A 23,250-nucleotide genomic window follows, 5' to 3' on the forward strand; every position below is an offset into this window, starting at 1 on the left:
TGATAATAAAATAGATTAGAAAAATATGAACAAAAATGGTAATAGAAACAGACTTCATTTTGTATCACTTCATGCTGTATCACTCCTGTTAAAAGCCTAGAGAAAAACAAGGATCAGTGAATCAGCAAACAGGAGATATCAGGTGAGGTAAGGCAGGTCTGTGCTGTTCCACAGGCGCTGGGCGGGTGACATTATTAGCTCCTTGTGTGTGTGTGTGTGTGTGTGTGTGCGCGAGTCTGACTCAGCAGCAGTCAAGCGAGAGGAGGGAGAGAGATAATATTATTTCTCACATCATTACGGTGCTGGCGGCCCTCTGCCTAAGACTCCCAGACCCAGGTGATAATTATCACAATGTTTGTCTTTCATTACCGTTAAACGGCAGGAAAAGAGAGGGAGGGGTGGACGATGCAAAATAGGGAGGGTGAATTGCCAATATAACAAAGACTAAAGCAAATTTGTCCATTCCCTACTGAAAAGTTCTGCTGCATTTTCATACAGTGATGGTATAGAGGGATAGTACTTTAATATGTACTGAAAGATTACTATGCATTATATTAACATGATACTCCGAGGTCAGAGTCTTCTTAAAACATGTTACATGTCTATAGGCTATAGACCATATTATCACAATAGATTGCCTCAATATTGTTCAGGACACATTTTACCACAAAAAGTAGGCTAAGCCTATTATAGGACCATTAAGGATTTTTTTGCCTTATAAAAATATATAAAGTCTATATATTTATATATATATATTTTACATTGCAGTAATGCAAATATGTGTTTTAAAAAAAATGCACAAAAAAAAAAAAATTGTTAATTGTCCATTTTCTTTTTTGTCTTTTGGGGTGAAATATGAGGTTGTATGAATGAAAATGAATCTCACGGGTTGTGAGATTCTCCGAGTAATATTGTGGTACTGTTTGCAAGTGTGTGAAACATGCTGTAAATGTTTCAGAATTACCAAATCATCACAAATCTATCTCAAAAATAAGACATTTCACTTTATTTATATTAATATATAGCACATTGCTTTATGGCTGTTGTGTTTTAATATACTGTATGTGTGTGATCAGACCTACGTTTGAATGTATACACATCGTAGACATAAAGCAGAGCAGGTTATGTCTCTCTGTAACAAATATTATACACACGTTCACACACACAGGAGAATCGGGCACAGATGGTATAGCAGCAATAACCATTATTAATTACGTTCAAACACTCAAAGCTTATATCGTGTATAGACTGTGGTGCAGATTGGGTTCTGTGGGGTTCTGTTCTAACTGGATACATGTCAGACAGATACGGTTCTATGCACAAATTCTCAGAACAAAGCGACAGGACTCTGGAATTATCTTTACATAGAATAGAATGGAAACACTGAAGTTCTGTCGGTACATTCATATTGTATGCATTTAGTGTATTTTTGATTTATATATTTTCACGGTTCTATATTCTTACTGTGATAGTTACGTTAACTGTACAGACACAGAGGTAGTTGATATATGTTACTGTTGAGAGAGAGAAAATGCTACATTTATAGCACAGGATATTTCACACGGAACATTTCACAGCGGCAACAGAGTTGAAGGAAAGCCGGTCATCACAGACGAGGAAACAGGACAACATATTGACCAGTCGACACAGAAAAGACCTGAAAGTCAACATGAACTCAAAATCAACCCTATTCACTTTCATAACACACAGTCTTATTGTACATGTAGTTCATTTCAAAGAAAATAACATTTGCATCCACATCTGTCATCAAATTGGAACGACTTGCGCGTGGGCTATTGGATAATGCTAACCAATAGTCAAACGGATATTTAGGCAAACTAACATTCAGATTTGGCTCCATTTTGGTTTGGGAACACCCTTTTACCATTCAATCAACTACCCATGTATAAAATGAAAAGCCGCCCTACATTTCTTTTTTCACTAAAACACATTACAGAAGTAAATTGGGTTGCAATTGACATTTCATGTTGACTTTGACAAATATCAGTAGTTTGGGAATGCTGATAGCAAGTGGATATCCTAGTCTGGAGGGTGAAAGGGTGCTTAAGGATCTTAATTTACATTATTGCAGATAATGACTAAACAATAATATGAAAAATCACTTAAAGTGAGGTCAGCCTCAGTTCCTTGCTCTTGAAAATCATAATTCAGTCAATAATGCTACATATAAGGTGGAAAGAAGTGTTTGGCTAAATGACCACCATTTAAAAAAGTAAGTGATTCTTTCACCTTCGGCCTCCCCAGCTAACAAAAGCTTTTGGTCTTGGTGAACATTTGAGAAAACATTAAGGGAATGTTTTCTCTAGTATATCATTACTTTTGAATGTTCTCTGAACAATCTGAAAAAAGTAGCAAGTAGTAACATTTAAAAACATTGGACTAACATCCAATTGAAATGTTTCAGAAAACGTTCAATGAACGATTTTTGTGCTAATGTTATGATTGTTAAATTTCATTTCATTTCAAAAATTGGATTTTTGATTTTGGTTATTGAAGACCAGGGGCCGGATTCACGAAAGTCTTCTTAAGAAAGAAGTTAAGAAAATTCTTAAGAAGATTTTTTGGGAATGCAAAATATTCTTATCTTTTTTCTTAAGTTAGAAAATAAGAAGAAATTGGCAGTTAATGTTTAATAGAATGTTTCGTGAATCCGGCCCATGAAAACTATGAACAAACATTCTATTAACGCTACTAGACGAACGTTGTTCATAACTTTGAGAGTCAAAGTTCTGAGAACATTCCCTGTTAGCTGGGTCTGACATCAGTGGAAACACACAGTCCTCAACATCATCGACTGACAGCTACATCATCTGAGCTGAGCTGTATGATTCTGAAGAAATCAGGCAAAAATACGCAATATTGTTGGACCATTACAGTCGCAGCAAATTAAATGTCCCACAAGAAACATTGCAAAGCATAATACAAAATGCATCTCAATATAAAAAATAAATACGTCATCCTCCCAATCCTGTGAGATGATAAAGAAAAACTTAACACACAGAATGGGCCCTTCCCTTTTCTGAAGCTTGCCGGGCGCTCTCAAAGCTTCTTTACTCAAATTCCACAAAGTCGAGACTGTGAATTTGTCTACGACGGCCACCCAGCCTGTTTCTATTGGTTGAATTAACAAAGATACACAAAGAAACATTCTTTAAAATAAAATGGACTACAATAACATTAGTATTCTTTACAAAATGAATAAGATAGATAAAATAAATTCTTCTTTCAGTATCAACACAGAAAAGCTTATATTTACCTGCTTGCATTTGTATGTGTATGCATGAGTGTGTGTGTGTGAGGGAGAAATAATTAAAAAAAGAGACAGATGAGTTGAAAAGAATAAAGAAAGAGACGAAAAATGAGTGTGATCGGGGGTGTGGGAGAGAGAAGACGTGTGTTTGGTGAGCACCAATTGAATATAGCCAGGTTTCTATACTATTAGCATTCCTCTCACTGGCTAGCCAGTGGGAAAAGCTTTCAATTCCCAAAGGAAGGAACCAAACAAAAAGCAAATCAAACAAACACAAAAAGACTCATTGATACAGTCTGTGAAGCCACATTATGGACTTATAGAGACCAGGAATAAATTAGGATAGACGAGCAGATCCTTATTATTCACAACTCAGACCACACAGACACCCGTCCATCCGTCTAATCAACCCATCCAACCATTTAACGCGAGCAGAGGGTCAGAGGACACATCGGGGACGTTCTTAGGATAAGATACTCTGTTTGTGTAGCAAGACACTTGAGTTCTCTCAACATTGAAGGTCTGTCAACATCCATCCCATCAAAAACTCTCCACTTAAGACTTTAAGTAGTTTGGTAGAAAAAAAGACTCCTTCCTTATTCTGTTTTCCCTTTGAAAGTTCTGAGCGCACTTGTCGTCCTTAGCATTACACTAGCTGCGTGTCCGTGCCTATGAGGACCCATTGAAGCCGAAGAAAAATCCCAGAATTGGTTTTGGATAAAGCTCAATGAGAACTCCACGGTTCACGTCTTGAGCGCTGAATATTCCAGCGATATAGCGACTGACCCACTGAACTTTAACTAAATATAATGTCAAACAGTTAAAGGTGATTGGTTTACAGTGGAGAAAAAGCTTCCTAAACTCAACAATAGGATCTGATGATGTTCCATACACACGGTACAGAAGTGGATATACAGTGCAAACAGAATGTATATGCATCTAATACTGCTGAAATAGTGTGTGGGACATAGCCAGATGGGCCAGGGGGTGGGTCTGTGGTTTATTCCCAAGCGCAAACCCTCTTTCTGGGTGAGACCCAAACTTCAGAGTCCATGACAAAAGAATAAGCAAACCTTTGACCTCCTCAAAGCTGTGCAAAGTTTGATCTGTGGATTATACGGGTGGTTTGATTTCACTATTCACTTTGGGTTTCACATCTGAAAGAGAATAAGAAGAGGAAAGAGATTACATACATGTTAAAAATAGCAAGCAACAATTTACTTGAAACTTTTTATAAACAATTGTGATCAGTTGTAATGCATTGAAATGCAATACACTACCATTCAAAAGTTTAGGGTTGGTAAGATTTTTTTTAATGTTTTTGAAAGAAGTCTCATCAAGGCTGTCACGTTTGATCAATTGAATACATTCTTGTGGGAAAAAAAAGAAAAAATCTTACTGACCCCAAACTTTTAAATGATAGTGTACCCATTCAAGGTTACAACATTAAAGAGCATTATAACACAAGATAATGCACAATATAAAATTAGTTTTAATCTATTTTTAATTCAGTATTATAATTTAAATTCCCAAGGAATGGCTTGACATTCTCATTCTCGAAAACATTTTACTAGACAAAAATTTTGATTTTGACATATATATATATATATATTAGGGTGTAACAGAACATGTATTCATCCCAAACCGGCACGGTACGGACGTCACGGTTCGGTGCGTACAGTCAGACGACGAATATGGGTCAGTAACCGGTGATCCACACTCCAATCCAGAAGGGGGTGTGCACGATAATGCAATGCTGTTTGCTAACCGCCACAACAGGAAAAAAAGCAGAAGAAGAAGAGACCATCTATGCACCAACCCAAAACAAGAGTTCAGATGGCACGGAAGAGTTTGCTAGTAGCCTATATACACTGTTTCGATTCATTTTTGTGACACGCTCCACAAACTTCACGGAAAGGAAACCTGGACGGAAGAAAGAAGCAAGTAATGAATGACAGTAATGAACTCTCATGCGCAAAGAAAATGACAGTGTAGGCTAATCAAATCAACAAGTTTGAAAACAACTGGTGCATTTTACCGCACAGCATTGGTCAATCCATAAATTATTGTGGGGGGTGGCTTGAGGCCTAACACAGATCAAACGACATCATCCAGATGTGCAAATCACTGGAGCTAGGCAGAAAAAGACTACAGCAAATCAAGGGAATGAAATAGTCAATCCTCCGCAAGATTTATAAATCGAGGGAACAAATTAGCAAATCATGCGCACGGTTTAGCCAATTTCTTTCCTGCATGTCATGTGCGGGGCTCAGTAATTTTGTACTTTTAAAACACAAGAGATGCTTTTCAGTTTTGTAGCTGATTGTGACCAAATACCTTTTTGTTTTTATCAGACCTACAAAAAAAAAAAAAAAACCTATGCAAGAGTGCATTCTGTTTACTGCTTAGTGCTTAAATGAGACTATACTGTTCCAAATACCTCAGGGGGGATTAAATGCCGCTAGGTGGAACAAACTGTAATTTGCACTACTGAAACCTAGCATTGGGGATTGGTAGCTTTTTCCTGTAGTCCTGAACTCATATCATATCGTGTCCCTAAAACCGAGGTACGTAACGAACCGTGACTTCTGTGTACCGTTACACCCCTATGTTGCTTTCTCTTATCTATGGGTCACGGATGGAGAAACACTTCCTTGTGCAATAAAATCCCAAATGGAGGCCATGCCATTGTGTGTAAGAGTCTATTTTTAGCACATCGAGTTGCATTTGAATAAGTTGTTTGGCTCTGTATGTGTGTGTGTGAGTTTACCGGCAGCTGTGCTCGTTGAGTGTCTTCCCTCTCTTTGTACAGTTCACCTCCCTCAAACTGCACCTGCATTCACAAGAGGGAGGCTGTGATGTCATCCTGTGGGCGGGGCATGGTGGACACGCCTCTCTGGCAGGTGGTGGAGGGGCGGAGCTAGGTGGGAGGGTAGGAGGGGGTGGAGGAGGGGGTGTAGTTGGCACAAGATTCCTGCTGGCATGAGAGGGAAGAAAAAAAGCTGTTGGTGAGAAATAAAGACAATGTATGACCTTCATATGCAAAATATGTGCATTTTGTCATTGTTTATTGTCATTGTTTACAAAAAAAGCACCATGAAAGTAATACCTATGTCTATTGCACTATATTCCAAGTGTGCTAAAGCCATATGATAGCATTGTGTGAGGAGCCATTTTGAATCTTAGTGGTACAAACCATCATGAACTATTTTGCGTTAAACAGTAAAAAAAAAAAAAAATATATATATATATATATATATATATATATATATATATTTATTTATTAATTAAATGGTCAGAATGATTCGTAAATGACGATAAAAAATGTTTTTAAGTGCGAGTTCGAGTTTGAGTTCAAACTCAAACAAAATTTGAGTTCAAACCTTTGAGTTAAATTTCAAGTTGAAGAGCACAGAAGTCCTAAGGATATGAGGAATTTTAAAATAGTAAAAAAGCCTCCAAGTGACTGAGTAAAGCAAATCTGATCATAATACTTGCTCTGGCAAATCCGGCTCCAAGAGAATTATGTAAAACCACAACAACGGACAAAGAGCACATCAGTCCATGCAATCATTAACTTAGCAAAACCAGACCTAAGCCTGCATCTCCATATTAGACTTGAAATTAAATTCAGTAACAAACACAAAAAGACCCATAATGCATTCTGAGCATGCATCCGCCCTGATCTTTTTGGACGGCGGCACCACAGACACACTCTGGATATTGTCTGTGGCCGCCAGTTCTTTGATGACTCATTTGTGACGTCTCTGATGGGATGGTGGGCTGATGGGGCTGTTTTTCCCTCTCCCCTTTATTCAACTAAACCAAAACTGAAGAGAAGTGTATAGCTGAGAGTTAATTAAGGAAGAAAATCAATCTTTGTGTGGAAGTGGTTTGAGAGGCTGATGTGGAGGGGAGGCTGAGAGAAAGGGAGGGGCGTTCTGGCTGGCAAATTAGCCTGATTTCACACTTGCCACTGACTCCATCCATGGAGGAGTGGATGATGGATGGCAGGGAGGGAAAGACGGTCCAAAAGAAGCGCCCTCCACTTGGCCTCACCAAAAAACCAATGACGAAGAAGCGAAAGTAGAAAAGGAAGGAGAGGAACTGATTAATTGTTTCCCTTCGACCGGAATTAATTAATTGTTGTCTGAGATGAAGTCAATGTTGCATGAGTAAATGTGCACTACGGCACGTACAAAAAAAAGGGGTTTCGAGGAAAATTTTCAGTTCTCTTTGACCAGAAACTCATACATGGGATTCATGTGCTTTATTGCTTTGAAATAGGTTTTAATATTTAATGATATTTATGGTACTAAATAAATAAAGGCAAAGAAAAGATAATTATTAAACATCTTCTATTAAATGTATATCAATGATACTTTCTACAATGACAAACGAGTACCAAAATATACCATGATCGTCTTTGAAGTACCTTAAAGTGCAAATGAAAATACCATGGTAAATTAATATAATAATCCTTTAGTACCAAAGTTAATCCAAACAGCCTGAAAACAAGATTGCAACACTGTGTACAACATTATGATATCAAGCCTCACCAAACTCTGTTAGATGTATGCTTGAACACAATTTGCCAATGGGGTAAACTTATCTCAAGATATATTCTCTGATAAAAATGAATAATTCACACAATTTTTCTTCTCAATTGTATTTATCTTGTTTTCAGAACATTTAGATAATAATAAGAAAGTACTGATTAAGAAAATTAAGATATAATAAGATATAATGAACATACAATGAATTTTTCCCTGTGTGTTTCTTTCGTTTTGGTTTCCCCTTTTGCCGCTTTTTGCCTCTTCTTGTTGTCTGTGGGCCTTGCCTAAAAAAAAAAGACAAAATATAAAATATATTAAATATAAATATTACATATAGATAAATAGGTATAAAAAGTACTACATGACCATGACTCCATTCAGCTAACTTTATTGCACATACTCTCTACACTTTATGTCAACATAAGTCAAGTATTAAACGAAATTTTATATATTGAATTCAGGGAGTTTTTAAGATGACTTTATCACGTCTTAATTCTTGTGGTTTTTTGGCCTTGGTCTGTCTGAGGCTCCTCAAGGGCCAGTGGCCTAATTAAGCAATAAAATGAATGTTCTGTTCCGTTTCCCAACAAAGGACAGTTCTAGGTTTCTGACTCCCTTCCAACAGTGCAAGACGCACGCCAGCTGGACACAAACGCACACACACACACATACAACGGATTTAGTCTTTAGAAGTCTTTTTTTTAAAACAACAAATATACAAATGCAGTGTTTTCCTAAGGTATCTTCATCTACATAAACATTTTTCTACTGGGATGAGCTCACTGGGAATTTAAAAAACTTTCTTATTCTTATTCAAGTGATCTTATTCCATAAATGTAAGTTGAACCGAGTAAATTCCACATTAAATTAACAGATTGGCTGTTCACTGGCAATAAAGAGGGGAGCATTACTTGTAAAAATTACAACACAGGGAAGTGTGAAGCTGAAGACCAATGCCAAGTTCACACATCACATCCCACTTAAATATTTTTTTTATGATTTACCACTTGCTCTCACCAGTTCTAATAACAGTATTGGTTATAATAAGCATATACTAATATCAGGATACACACTAAAATGAGCCTCAATCTTGCAATAAAACTGTCAAAAATAGTGATGTAAAATTATCATTATTATTGCTCATACTTAAAAGTAGTTTGTACAAACAGACTAAGTACAGTTTATGCAACAGACAAATCCTGTGGCACATTGTCTAAGCAGTCGGACTTGTGTTTTTCATCTAGAGGATCCTAGACAGGACAATGAAAGGGATATTTGTAAAAAGCAGTAGCCTTTCTCTTTAACATCAGGGTCAGAGTAAACTAGTATCAGGGCAGAACAGACTGAACCAACCACTTCTGCCTTTCACACACAATTAACTCAGCAAGCAGCCATCTCCATGGAGTTAATGTGTGTGTGTGTGTGTGTGTGTGTGTGTGTGTGTGTGTGTGTGTGTGTGTGTGTGTGTGTGTGTGTGTGTGTGTGTGCAGTGGGGCAAAGGGAAGAGAGAGCAAATGCTGTTCACACTGCTGGTAAACTTCACTCACACACACACACACACACACACACACACACACACACACACACACACACACACACACACACACACACACACACACTTTACCTGGTTGGCTCTGCATAAAGATTTGCTTTTACCCTGTAAGGAAAAGACAGACAGTTAAAACAGAAAAATAATGAAATTTACAATTAAAAGAAAGATCACATATTATAATAGCATACATTTAATGGTTATGGTGATATTAAAGGGATAGTTCACCCAAAAATGAAAATTCTGTCAGTAATTACTCACCCTCATGTTGTTCCAACCGCGTAAGACCTTCGTTCATCTTCGGAACACAAATTAAGATATTTTTGATGAAATCTGAGAGCTGATCACTTCTCCATAGGCTGCTAGGTGACCGAAACTTGCTGGCCCAGAAAAGTTATTAAAGAGATCGTTAATATAGTCCAAGTGACTACAGTGGCTCAATCTTAAGTATATCAAGCGACGAAAATACTTTTTGTGCGCAAAAACAAACAAAAATAACGACTTTATTCCACTATTCATTTCCTTCTCTCTGGGCCTCTAGTTGGTTCACGCGCTGCACGTCTGTGTTGCACGTCACCACGTAGGCTCACTATTGGCCGACACTGGTCATGTGTGTGATGCGTGATGACGTGTTACACAGACGCGCAGCGCAAAAACACTACGAGGCCCAGAGAGAAGGAAATGAATAGTGGAATAAAGTCGTTATTTTTGTTTGTTTTTGCGCACAAAAAGTATTCTCGTCGCTTGATATACTTAAGATTGAGCCACTGTAGTCACTTGGACTATATTAACGATCTCTTTAATAACTTTTCTGGGCCAGCAAGTTTCGGTCACCTAGCAGCCTATGGAGAAGTGAGACAGGGCTCAGATTTCATCAAAAATATCTTAATTTGTGTTCCGAAGATGAACGAAGGTCTTACGCGGTTGGAACAACATGAGGGTGAGTAATTACTGACAGAATTTTCATTTTTGGGTGAACTATCCCTTTAATGGTTGAGTACCGTTATTATTGTTCATATTTTTTATTTTTTTTAAACCTATAAACCATTAAAAAGTATTAAACTGTGGCATGTAACTTATCCTGCACTGCTGAATGAAGAGAGCGCATCAAATACATCTACCCTGAGCACAAGTGGTGCAACTAGATACACACATTATAATCCACAAAGCTATTCTAAGCACTTACAGTGAGAACATCTTGTTTTATTGTTATGCCTCTGGGTGAGTAATAAGATTCATTTACAAAAGGTTTTGCAATTCATTAAGTCATACTACTATTTAATAATTGTGAAACAAAGCATCTGGATATGCTAATTCATTCACCACTGACTGGTGCACAGTGATTGCTGCTTGTTCAAATATGTGCCATCTATTATCCGTAGCAACACAAATAGATAATATCGAAAACAACTTAACTCAAAATAGGCAGATTTCTAAACTCATTCCTGGCTTTAGATCAATCCCCATATATATGTCGGATTTATATACAGTATTTGTTATAAAATAATGGTTTTAGCATGTCGGAGTGTAAACGTTATCAGTGAAATAAATGTTTTGAGCATTAGCAGAGCGCGCAGGTAAACAGAGTTAATAATGTTGGCTGGTTGCCTGCGTGGGAGTTTGAGTAACTCAGGGTTGGTCAACAGTAGGGAGTTCAGTTTGTACGGGGCAGATCAGTATTACAAAGAGAGGATAGAGAGGCGAGCGCATGTGAATGCTCTTACCGAATGCTCAGCTCCAACCCTGGCCTTAATCCGAACCCCACAACCTCTGAAAGGGCTTTTGAGGAGAACCTCACAATGACCTGATAAAGAGCTGATGGTGACAGCTCGGCTACGTGCCAACAGAACAGTGTTTCGGGGGTGACGACTTTCTGTGACTGGGTTCAGGAAGTACTCCGTGGGGAGATGGGGTCATTCCCCATGTGACAAACAGGGTGGAAGTGCATCTGTGTGTGTGTGTGGGGGGTGATCTGAAAGTCAGATAGGCTTTGGATTGGTGTGTGTGTGGGTGGGTTTACTTAGCTATTCTTTGAGGATAAAATTTCCCCCACAAGTTGGCAAAATGTTACAAAACCTCCCTTTCGAGTGGTATTCAAAGGTTAAAATGATTCATAAATATAGTAACTCTTACACCCAATTATTCTTAATAACCTGACAATGAGGTCATGTAAACTCCTTAAACTGAGTTCTTTTAATCACACATATTTAAGACAATTTTTGCTCTAAATACACTACCGTTTAAAAGTTTGGGGTCCATAAGATTTTTTTGAAAGAAATTGACACTTTTATTCAACAAGGACAAATTGATCAAAAGTGATATTCAAATATATTCAAAAATATATTCAAATAGAAAACTGTAATTTTAAATTAAAATATTACTGTTAGTATTACCAAAAGAAAAAACCTATTTCAAAAGCTTTTTTGAGTTTGAGTTTTTGAGTTTTGTTGTACGTATAAATTATTTTATTATTGTAAACATTTAAGCCACAAGTACCACAATTTTAAGACTGTGCATCAAGATAAAAGCAATTAAACTGTTACCATTCAATTTGGTAGTGCTACGTCTACATGTTTCTGAATACGAGAGCATGTCATGTGAACGGCCTCTTAGGGTTTGGATTAGTCTGTCATAATTAGATTTATATTAAAACAACACAAATCTATGGTATGCTGGCCCTTACATATATTGCTAGGTCAGTTTGCTGGAATATGTATGTGTGAGTATGTATCTCACCTGCACTCACACTGGTTGTGTTCAATGAAAGGCAGCTGCACAAGTTCATGCTTCATGTATGAGGTCCTCATGAGCTGTGGAGTTTAACAGAGCATGAGTCAGTACACACACACACTAACACACACACACAATCTGTTCTGCATAGTAATGACTCCATCTTTTATCCTTCAATCTCTCTATACAGTACGTGACCAGGATCCGACCTGATCCATTACACTAGAGACTCCATCTACCCACACTGAATATGTATGACTAACTCATGCTGTGTTTCCTCTGTGTGTGTGTCTCTCTGGCTAAGACATGAGGTTTGAGATCTTGTATTATACGGGGGGTAGTGTGTGGAGTAGCCTCGCATAGCCAGCCCTTTGCCTAATGACATATGGTCTGGGCTCTATAACCACTGCAAATGGCAAATGACTGCACACTTGGAGGAAGAGGCTGTGTAACTTACATGTAAAGCGACCAATCACAGTTTGGTTTTGTTTAAAGTCATGTTTAGGGGTGGGTTCAATAACAGACCGGCATGCTGTAACAGACTATCAATACTTTCATGTTTACCTGCATATGCAGCACATATTTCTTGATCTTTTATAGATGTGAGAGGACATACAAAATATAAAATCACATGGGAATCCAAAGGGTTGGCCAAGCTTGGAAAATAATACTTTCCCCATATACCGTCGGTAAACATGCCAAAATATCTCTTTTGAATACAACTAAGTGCCTCAAACAAAACACTTGATGTCTTAAATTTTCAATGCTGTAAACTTCACAATTTTTTTTTTAAATCCAGCATTTTGTTGCTCATCTGAAATATTCATTTGTGCGGCATCGAATCTTTTAAACACTGCTTTGTTTTCTGGTGGACTGCTAAAGATCGCTACACTAGTCAGCCAATCAGATTCAGACACTTACGTACGTTGACCCTGTTCCCATGGCGGCGCGCGTTCGGAAGCGGACTGCAACTAGACAAGCAAACTATTATATACTTTGGGTTTCATGTGCGCGTCTAAACGATCAAATACAGACAAAAATATGGCTAAATGACCGGTGTGGAGATTCACTTTAACACAGTTTATTATGTCTTAAATGGGAGTTAGTTGTGGAATAGTTGGGAGAAAATGTGTATTATTAGATCTGCATTCGGTCTTAAAGTGGCAGCGTCTAAATTTTCTGAATGAAAATAGTAGTAGTAGTAGACACGTCGACGCTGCGTGTGACGTAGTGAGGTTTGCTGCGCTAATTTGCATATAGTGGTGTCCCATTTCATAGGGAACGATCTTCAACTCCATTTCCCTCATTGAGGGGACTTTACTTTCGAGGCCACTCAAAACCAAGTGGAAGTTTTAAGGGGTGAGAAATGGGACAGGGCTGTGTGGAGGTGCTTACTCCAAACTTTATAAAACCTGATTCATAGGACCTGTTCTGTACGTGTGTGTGTAATGTGAGTGTTCCATACAGCCATGTTAAGCATGTTAATGTAAGTTAACACATGTATGTGTGAAAAGTTTCTATGAAGGGAGAAGTTCAGAAGTGTGGGGTCAGTTTTTTAAAACAAATTAATATTTTTGAAAAATAAAAAAATATTAAGCCGCACAACAACATTAGTACAAATAAGAAATGTTTCTTGAGCAGCAAACCATCATATTAGAATCAGGATCATGTGACACTGAAGACTAGAGTAATGATGCTGAAAATTCAGCTTTGCATCACAGGAATAAATTAGATTTTACAATGCATTAAAATAGAAAATAGTTATTTTAAATTGTAATAATATTTCACAGTATTACTGCAATAAATGCAGCCTTGTTGAGCATAAGAGACTTTTTTCAACAAAAAAAGGAAAAAAATTCTTACTGACCCCAAACTTTTGAACAGTAGTGTAGGTTAGGGTTACGGTTAGGGTTAGGTATAACCCTATATGATATACAGAGATCCCTCAAAAGTATTCAGACAATTCAGCCACATTTAAGAATATATGAATGCCACTGCATTAGGTAACAAAATATCAAAACAACTGACATTAATTTGTACAGATATACATCTCAAGCACACTTTACAAGCCAAACATTTCACAAAAATTTAAATTATAAATGTTAAAATAATAGACTGTTTTCAAAGTATTGTGACACTGGATGTCAAACGTTTATGGAATATGTCCACAATGTGATGAACTCCACCTGTGGTAGGACACCTGTGAGGTGCATTTGTGTGTGTGTACCTCCATTACAAGTGTGTGTGTTTGTGATGGCACACACTCGAGCGCCTCATCGGAGCAGCAGCCTCCGCAGCGGCGCAGCGTTACACACGATGGAAGGAAGAGGTGATGCGTCTCCCAAGGAAACTCCCGCCAAACTTCCACCAGCGTCTCTCTGGGATGACATCCGCTTCTCTGATACACATCCAACCACCTCACCACTGAGAGAAAGAGAATAAATCAAAGATACAGAGTAAGAAAACACTTCAGTCTTAAAGGTCCCGTTCTTCGTGATCCCATGTTTCAAACTTTAGTTAGTGTGTAATGTTGCTGTTAGAGCATAAATAATATCTGTAAAATTATAAAGCTCAAAGTTCAATGCCAAGCGAGATATTTTATTTAACAGAAGTCGCCTACAGCGAACGGCCCGTTTGGACTACATCCCTCTACTTCCTTCTTTAATGACGTCACTAGAACCGGTTTTTGACTAACCTCCGCCCACAGGAATGCTCCCTCAACTCTACCGAAATTCGTTTATGTACTTGCGCACTTCTTATAACTTACTGTGTTTACTCAGCTCTTACAGTGATTTTCTGAAGTAAAACTGACGCTTCATCTTTTGTGTGATGTACAATAAACTTTATTAAACTCATCAGTAACTTATATGTTTGATCATCATTCAGACAGCAGACTTGTAGGCTATTAATAAATAATGGATACATACAAGCAGATGACAAATACGTTATAATAACCGTAATTAAACTACTAAACTATACCTGTTCCACCTCTATATAGCACTCTGACTCTGTAGGCATTATTGTCCGACTCGAAATGAACACCGTTACTGAGAGTTCCTGATATTATCATCATTCCGTGAGATGAAATTGTCCTGAGAGACTGAGCGCGAGCTCATGAAGCTCCGCCCCCTGGGTCGTCCAGCAGCAGCTTATTTGCATTTAAAGGGCACACACTAAAACAGCGCGTTTTTCTGAGCCCCAAAAAATGACAATTTAAACATGCTGTAAAAAATGATCTGTTGGGTATTTTGAGCTGAAACTTCACATACACACTCTGGGGACATCAGAGACTTATTTTACATCTTGTGAAAAGGGGCATAATACGGGACCTTTAAAGGGATAGTTCACCCAAAAATGAAAATTCTGTCATAATTTACTCATCCAAACCTGTAAGAGTTTCTTTTGTTGAACACAAAAGAAGATATTTTAAAGAAAGTTGGTAACCAGACAGTTGACGGCACCCATTGACTTCTATAGTCAACTGTTTGATTACCAACATTCTTTAAAATATCTTCTTTTGTGTTCAAAAGAAGAAAGAAACTCATACAGGTTTGGAACAACTTGAGGGTGAGCAATGACAAAATTTTGTCATCAATGGTCCAGGTTCGGGACAGCATTTGTGACATAAAACTGTGTTTACATTAATGCTTTCTGGAAGGTTATTTAGACAACCAGCTTCATCATTAATTGAAAATGGCATTATATGTAAGTGGAGATCATACAAAATTGGGGTGATGTGAGCAGAGCGCTTGGTGTGGAAAGCAAAATTTCCTTTCTTTTATAAATTGTATTTAAATGATTTACTGTAGTAACTGACAGCATGTCAGAGATGACATTTATAGAGCATAATTTGTATTGAACCCAGAACATTCCTCTGAATATTAAGCATCAGTGTGCTGGTACTTTAAAGAAACCAATACACTGATCTGAAGCACTTATAAATGTAGAATTAGATATCTTTTTACTCCTCAAAACACACAACTATTTTTACAATAGCAGATTCTTTAAGTGACCTTCTGCTAAAATAAATAGTCCTTGAAATGAAAGTTAATACACTACCGACCAAAAGTTTGGGGTCGTTATGATAATAACAGTAATATTATTATGCTTTTAAACAATTGTTTTCTATTTTAATATACTTTAAAAAGTATTTTGTTCCTGTGATGGGTAAGTTGAATTTTCAGCAGTCATTATTCCAGTATTCAGTGTCACATTGTCACATTTCTTATTATTGTGTATTCTTATTAATGTTGAAAACAGTTGTGCTTAATATTTTTGTGGAAACCATGATACATTTTGTCAGTATTCCTGATGAATGAAGTTCAAAAGAACAGCATTTATTCCAAATAGAATTTTTGTAACTTTAGAAATGTCTTTCATTGACTGTCACTTTTGAGTCATTTCTGAATTAAAGTATTATTATTATTAATAAATCTTACTGAGCCCAAACTTCTGAATTGAAGTATAGACAGTAGCTGGCAAAGAGGCATTTTGCCATGAGCAATATAATAATTTTATTATATAAGCTCACTAAATGAGTAATGCACCTATGATAATAGGTGTAGAAAAGAAAGCAAGACTCAATACCTTCTCCAGATCTGTGGCTCTCTGTTGGCATCCAGTGGTCTGACTAGAGGAAAGGACACAGACAAGGCGTCAGACACAACATGCAGCAGAGACAATAACAAATGTGAACAGTGAATATATGCTAAAAACATTAATAATGATTTTTTAATGCTTTTCTAGTGTTTATTTGTGCCAGAGCAGCATAAAGGTGGACGTTAGCACACATTCACACAAACATGCCCCTCATACAGTGGGGTCCGCGCACTGGACCAAGGTCACCGCTGAGCGAGAGCAGACTTTGCACTACAGCGCAAACAACACACGCATACATGGCTTCCCTGAACCATGCCTGACTACTTTCTGTGAGGGTAGTTTTCTGAGCATGTGTGTCAATCGCATTACAGGTGATCTCACACTGATATAAGCCAGCAAATTCAATTATACCCTCACAGACTCACACATGCTGTGAGAATGAGTGTTTCTGCATGTTTATTTCGCAACGATGACATCAAAGCAATAAATAAAGGTTTAATGTAATTAAACACAATATTTATCAGAAGACATGGCAGATCTTTGCACGGCATGGGGGTTAGTTACGTGTGGAGAGGCGTCTGCACAGTCTGTGTTGCAAAATGAAGGTTGAGTCAGTCAATTTCTCATCAACCTCCTGCCTCAGTGCCATTGTGAAATATATGCCATTGTGCAGCCAGCTCAGAGCTGGCAAGGGGACTGGCACACACACACATATTAACATTCACTTTCACTCCCTGAAATGCACACACACTAAAAATCTCAATGCTGCCAGTTCTGTTTTTTTTTGCAGTAGCAGCAGCAGTTGGCTGGATTTGGCTGCGTCAGTCCTCTCTTTCTAAAAGCCCTTGAGTTTGAGCACCAATCATCAGCTCAGCTGCCCCGCTCTCCCACAATCCCCCTCCACCTGCAGACCGTGGGTCAGCCTGGCATTTGTGAACGGACTAAAGCGTTAAGAAATTAGGTTTTCAAACTTTCACACAAAGCTATCAGGCACTGCTTTATGGCAGATCCAAGTCTCAGATCACATGGGAAACCTGGGAATCTTTTTCACATTTAAACTTAGAAGTGAACTAGACGTTTTAGGATGTTCATGCATAAAAAAAAAAGAGAAGTTATGATGTAAAATATTTACAATTTTGGACTATTTCTAGGTCAAATATAACCACAACATGAGAACTCCACTGAAGCAAAAGATGCAACTTCTCTAAACATGCTGGAGAACATGACCATCAGGTTTCGTTCATGTCAGTTTCAGTGCTGCTGTCATTAAAGTCAGCATGAAATGGAAGTTGTGATAGTCTTTTCTTCCTAATTATGATGAATCTCTGAGGGAAACAGCTTCTCGAACAAGACAAAATGTACACTCCTGGGCAAAAAAAAAATGGGCCAAGCCAAAAATGGAAAAATATTCAGTGGTCTTTTAATGGACTCTTAACCATTTCAGTCACAAATACTGGTCAGGAAATTAGCATGAATTGCACAAATACTCTAGATACAATAACTTAGCACAGAATAGCCTTCCCTTTGTATTCTTTAAACGTTTAAGCCGTGTGGTAAACTTGCAGACAGCTTCTTAGTCAGTGTTGTTCCACTCAATGTCGATTGCTTCAAATAGTTCATAAGCAGTTGAAAAATGTCTCCCAGTTCGTTTGAGTTTAATATGAAACCAAATATTCACTGTAGGGTTTAAATCTGGACTCTGACCAGCCAAAATATCAGCCTGATGGACTTGTTCTCAAGCCACATTTTGGTTGTCTTTGCAATTTGGGAAGGAGCATTGTCTTGTTGAGAAATAACATCTGATCATTCCATATTAGATAACAACTTTCCATTCTGCAATATTCTCCTGTACTCAAAAGCATTAAATGACTTTTCACAGTGACTTATCTCACCGATACCAGCAGCTAACATGACACTCTTCCTCCATGCTTCACTGTGTGGTAGAGATGCATTAGCAACTCGTGTTTCATTGTGAATCATCACTCCACACACGACTTCCCATATTCTGCCAAAAAATGTATTCTGTCTTTGATGTATTTCTGAGACAGCAATGGCTTTTTAAGTAGTCCATTTGCTTAAGTTTAGCAAATTTCCTGACCAATAATTTGTGGTTAAGAAAGCTTTTGTGTTTAGTCATTTTGGGCCTTTTTTTTTTTGCTCAGGAGTGTAGGGCGGGACTGGATTTTGTCCATAGAGAATTGATTGGATGGTTGTGGTTTGCTATTGGTGGATCTCATGTGAGTGACAGGTTGCCCCGCCCTCACGCCAGTAAACACATCATCAGAGAAGAGAAGAGATGCTGAAAGAGGGAAAGTTATTTTGATTAAAGATTAGGAGTGCACAGACATTTAAAAAATAAAATGATGTGCACCAAATCATTAATAAATACTGCAATATTCCATTTTTAAAAATCCATAAAAAACAAACAAAAGAGCAAAAGGAGACAAACCAAATACTATGTATATTGTTTAATTTTCTCTCACATTGTTATTTTGATAATATTATTTGAAATACAAGTATGCAAAATGGAAGCATTTTCTCTAGTGGCCTCAGACTTCTGGACTGCACTGCATAAACAGAACACACTCACACTGCCCACCTGGCAATAGCAGCTTCATCATCACTGTGTAATTGACAGGGAGAAACCTAAAGGTCAGGGTTAGACTTTTGAAAATCGTGCCATACCTTATCATGCACTTTCACCTAGACTGGCAGCATGCAATGCAATGCAACATTCTGAAGGTTTACATTTCACGGCATCTTCAGCATCATCAAATTAAATATACTAGAGCCAAACTGCAGTCTAAAATAAATAAAAGAAGTTTCGGCTAAACACAACAGGACAAACGATGAGTGGAGCTGCATCATTATGAAGACTTATGATATGCATCCATAAAGCAGAGCTCTGGTCACACGTACACCGACCAGACCACATACCGCTGCGCTTGCGAATAACGGAGATGCGCAAATTCAGTGCATTCTGCCATCCTGCTTTCAAATGCTATAACTCGCAATGCTGATGTTCTAACAATAGGTGTCATATACTGGCCTGATGGCTGTAATGTTGACAAAAGCTTGTGTAAGTGAAGATAATGATAAGAAAGGAAGTGCGTCACTGTCTATCCTTCGGAGATCCAGACAAAAAAAAAAAAAGGACATAAATATAATGTTTAGGGCAAACAAATAGCCTATACATGTATTAAAATATGTTTTATATTAAATACGCACAAAAAATATTTAACAGCCACTATAGAATATACGAGGTAGGCCTATATTATAAAATGTATGAACTATAGCGTAAATATGGAGACTCAGCACAAGAAAGTACAAATAAATAAATGTAAAAAATGTAAAACTTAGGCTAGTGTTAATAAAAAATATGTTACCACATTAAATTATGTATTTAACTATTTGAAACATTTAATAATATTCTAGCATTATAGTATAGCCATATTGTCATAATTAACATTATTTTCATCCCCACATTATTAATTATCATATAGGCCACACCCCCATGATGTGCTCTCAGACAACAATAAACTCAAAAACATATACCCATTGTAGTGATCACAAGTAAATTGGTGTTTTTTATCAAGCAATATATCTTTAAAAGCAGCACCTTTCCCATCCAACGTCAATGACCGTCAGGTTATTTCAACATATAAAAGCTCAGACGAGTGTTGTGCATTAACTCAGCTCTATAAAGTGCATTTTACAAGCAATAATGTAAAATCTGCCATAGTAAAAGATACTTGTCAAGTGTGATAAAAGACAACCACACCAGAGTTAGGCTAATTTAATCAATTTAAGTTTAAAGATTAATTAAAATATTTAAAGAACCACACTTTAGCAGCTAATTAAAACAATCAGTAGTAGCCTAAGTACTGCGAGAGCACTGTAATGCTACTGTCCAGTATTTTAAATAACAATAAAATTATCATTATTATAATACAGAGCATGTTCTTACCGGTGTCTTGGCACATTGTATGGGTATTCTGGTAAGTGAGACGAACTGAAACATTCCCAGAATAACTCTCAGTTTGATCCCCATTGTTTGAGTTCACCAAGAAAAGTCAGAAATTGTTGAGTAAATAATATAACAAGAGGTCCAACGTCCAGTCCTTACAGTTGTTAATTTCTCTATGAATGATTATTCCACTTTCACATGCGAATCCAACATCTTTAATCCAAACAGTGACAATTTACTCAGTAGATTCTCAAAAAACAGGGCAATTGTCATTCCTGTCATGGTTTAACGAGAAAAGAAACAAAAATGAAATATCTTAAGTTTTAAAGCAAATGAAAAAGGGACACAACACGGGTTCCTTGAGTAGGCTATAAAGGCTTTTGAGATGCTCAGATGATCGTAGGACGTATTTATTATAAATAACTAGCTATAATAAATCGCAATGGGCTATATGTTATTTTACAGGAGAGTTGTCTGATGCATTTCATTTATACCGGCTCCCTCGCAGCAGAATTCCCGGTGGAAGTAGAGTACGTCCTTATGGTCCAGAGAAACATATATCCGGTAACAAATAAATAAATCCTCAAGAATCGATGTAATGAGCCTCCTGAAGGTCTCTGTGTCTCCCGTCTGGTATTTCAGACCCTTTGCTTTGTGTGGCGCATCCCGTGCTACTGTAGGTCACCAGTGAAATCATGCCCACCAAAACCTATGATGACGCTTTGCTTGTTAGACACAAGATCTTATCATTAAAATGTTCGATATATTCATAATATATACTGTTAACATGCGCAATGCAATGATACATGCACATGAATCAGAGAAATGCACCTTGATATGGTTAAGGTCGTTTTCTCCAGTCTCTTATTTGCCCTTCAGGACTCACACGCTCCGCAACTCTCGGTGCGCGTCACCGTCGCGCTCGTGGTGGAACTTTTCTTTTTTTCCCCTTGACGCGCAGACTTTGCTCGCGCGCAAACCAGCACAGGTGTAACGCTCGCGCATCGTAAGGGTGGACAATTATTAACTGACTCCCCCTGTCTATTTGTGTGTGCTTGTCTCTGTCAGGGTTTTTGAGTTATTTTTTAAAGGAGAAACGTAATTTATTTTTTCACAGACCAACTGATCTGACAGGATGGCGGATAAAAAACGTATACTTTCGGTTCTGGATGCAGATTGGTAAATATATAGCTGCGATAAACAGTTAAAAGCGAAACTGTGTGGATATCTACCTCACTTTGTTCTAACCTACTTGATTCCGTAATATTTAATCATAATTTTAACTTAAATAAAACCAGTTACCACATGAATCACATTTTATGTTACCTGACAAGACATTTTTCAGTGTAGAAACGCGAAAACTGTTTACCTAGCTACTATATCACTGCGCAGCATCCATAGAGACCCGACTGTCAACGAGGGACTATATCTTCCTGCGGAAGGATGGAACTTAAAGGGACAGTTCACCCAACAAATTAGAATTTTGCCATATTCCCCATGTCGTCTCAAATTTGTATGACATTCTTTCTTACGTGAAACTGAAAAACAAAACAAAAAAACAACAACAACAGTTTAGCAAAATGAGTGAGCTGCTTTCAGACAATAAAAGTAGATGGGGAAAGGGGCTGTCAAGCTCCAAAAATAAATTTAAATCCAAATCTTCTGAATACAACAAGTTTGACAAAAAAAAAAAAAAAATTCCAACAGTCACTATTCACTTCAATGTATAGAAAACAGCAGCTTGGACATTCTGCTATAAATCACTCTTTTAAAACAACATATGTTTCGAAAGACAATTTATATTTTGGCCAAACTATTCTTATCATTAATTTTTATGTGATGCAATTATTTTCCAACCAATGTTGTGGACAGGACTATTTTTTGCTTTTTCTTTAATTAATTCTGCAGGCGATACTTAATAACAAACTTTTACTTGCCGATTAAATAACATAAAAAATAAATAATCTAAAGGCAATTAAGACTTTGCTGTGCATCATGTTGACAATGCTCATGACTATATTATCAACATAACACAGCCTCAGAAATCAGTACTGTGACTATCTATCTTCAGGTGTAAATTCAAAATAATTAAGTTGTGCAGCATCTGAACTTGAACCCACCCCACTTTGCTTGCATGTGAAGACCCTCAACATCACCCACAGGTATGTTTGGGTTATACACAGCAAAAAAAAAAAAAAAAAGAAGAAAATTCATGTGGGCTGCAGGAATGCAGGCTGTTCTATCTCTCCTGGACTGCTTACAGCATTAGAGCTGACAACCGCAAAGAGCCCTTTCAGAGTGTAACTATCTAAAGGCCTTCTGGAAAACCCAGAGTGGTCAGGAGAGAAGGTCCAGTCATCACATATCCAAATAAACAAACTGGGCCAAGGTCACAAGATTTCACCATTGATACTGCTGAACTGTGGGTGATGTTGTTAGCGTTTCTGAGAAGTCTCCCCAGACGGTGACCTGAAAAAGTTTAGTTTTAAAACGTCAAAATGATAGAAGGTGCTCTTGTACAGACAGACAGGGAGAAAAAAACACTGTCGAACCTGTCCCTGACTCATTCCTGAGAGCT

At 37.5% G+C, this 23,250-nt stretch overlaps 1 protein-coding gene across 5 annotated transcripts; it reads right to left on the reverse strand.

The window, feature by feature from the left end:
- Positions 1-982: 982 nt before the first annotated feature.
- On the reverse strand, positions 983-22,182 carry vegfba (vascular endothelial growth factor Ba). 5 transcript variants are annotated; one of them, XM_084133243.1, is made up of 9 exons: positions 21,504-21,574; positions 20,673-21,381; positions 16,694-16,736; positions 14,334-14,530; positions 12,113-12,186; positions 9,452-9,484; positions 8,028-8,111; positions 6,042-6,248; positions 4,269-4,428 (listed from the first exon to the last, which is right to left on the reverse strand). In XM_084133243.1, exons 2-9 carry the CDS (start codon positions 20,754-20,756, stop codon positions 4,407-4,409), a joined length of 744 nt encoding a protein of 247 aa, XP_083989369.1. In that variant the 5' UTR covers positions 20,757-21,381; positions 21,504-21,574; the 3' UTR covers positions 4,269-4,406. The 5 variants fall into 5 exon arrangements, with proteins under 5 accessions (XP_083989368.1, XP_083989369.1, XP_083989370.1 ...); XM_084133244.1 differs by having other exon boundaries at positions 6,042-6,245; positions 21,504-21,573; XM_084133242.1 differs by having other exon boundaries at positions 983-4,428; positions 20,673-21,598.
- Positions 22,183-23,250: the final 1,068 nt, after the last annotated feature.

The sequence above is a fragment of the Abramis brama genome (assembly GCF_963993115.1).
Source record: "Abramis brama genome assembly, chromosome: 13".
NCBI classification, from domain to species: Eukaryota; Metazoa; Chordata; class Actinopteri; order Cypriniformes; family Leuciscidae; genus Abramis; species Abramis brama.

Bases quoted from the DNA above. Each gene is read 5' to 3' on its own strand.
- vegfba (XM_084133242.1), bottom strand. From the start codon at position 20,756: ATGGGGATCAAACTGAGAGTTATTCTGGGAATGTTTCAGTTCGTCTCA. The intron at 12,187-14,333 runs GTACACACACAC...TAAACTCCACAG, and splicing joins CACACACACTTGTAATGGAG to CTCATGAGGACCTCATACAT. The intron at 8,112-9,451 runs GTAAAGTGTGTG...TTTTTTTTTTAG, and splicing joins CTTTATGCAGAGCCAACCAG to GCAAGGCCCACAGACAACAA.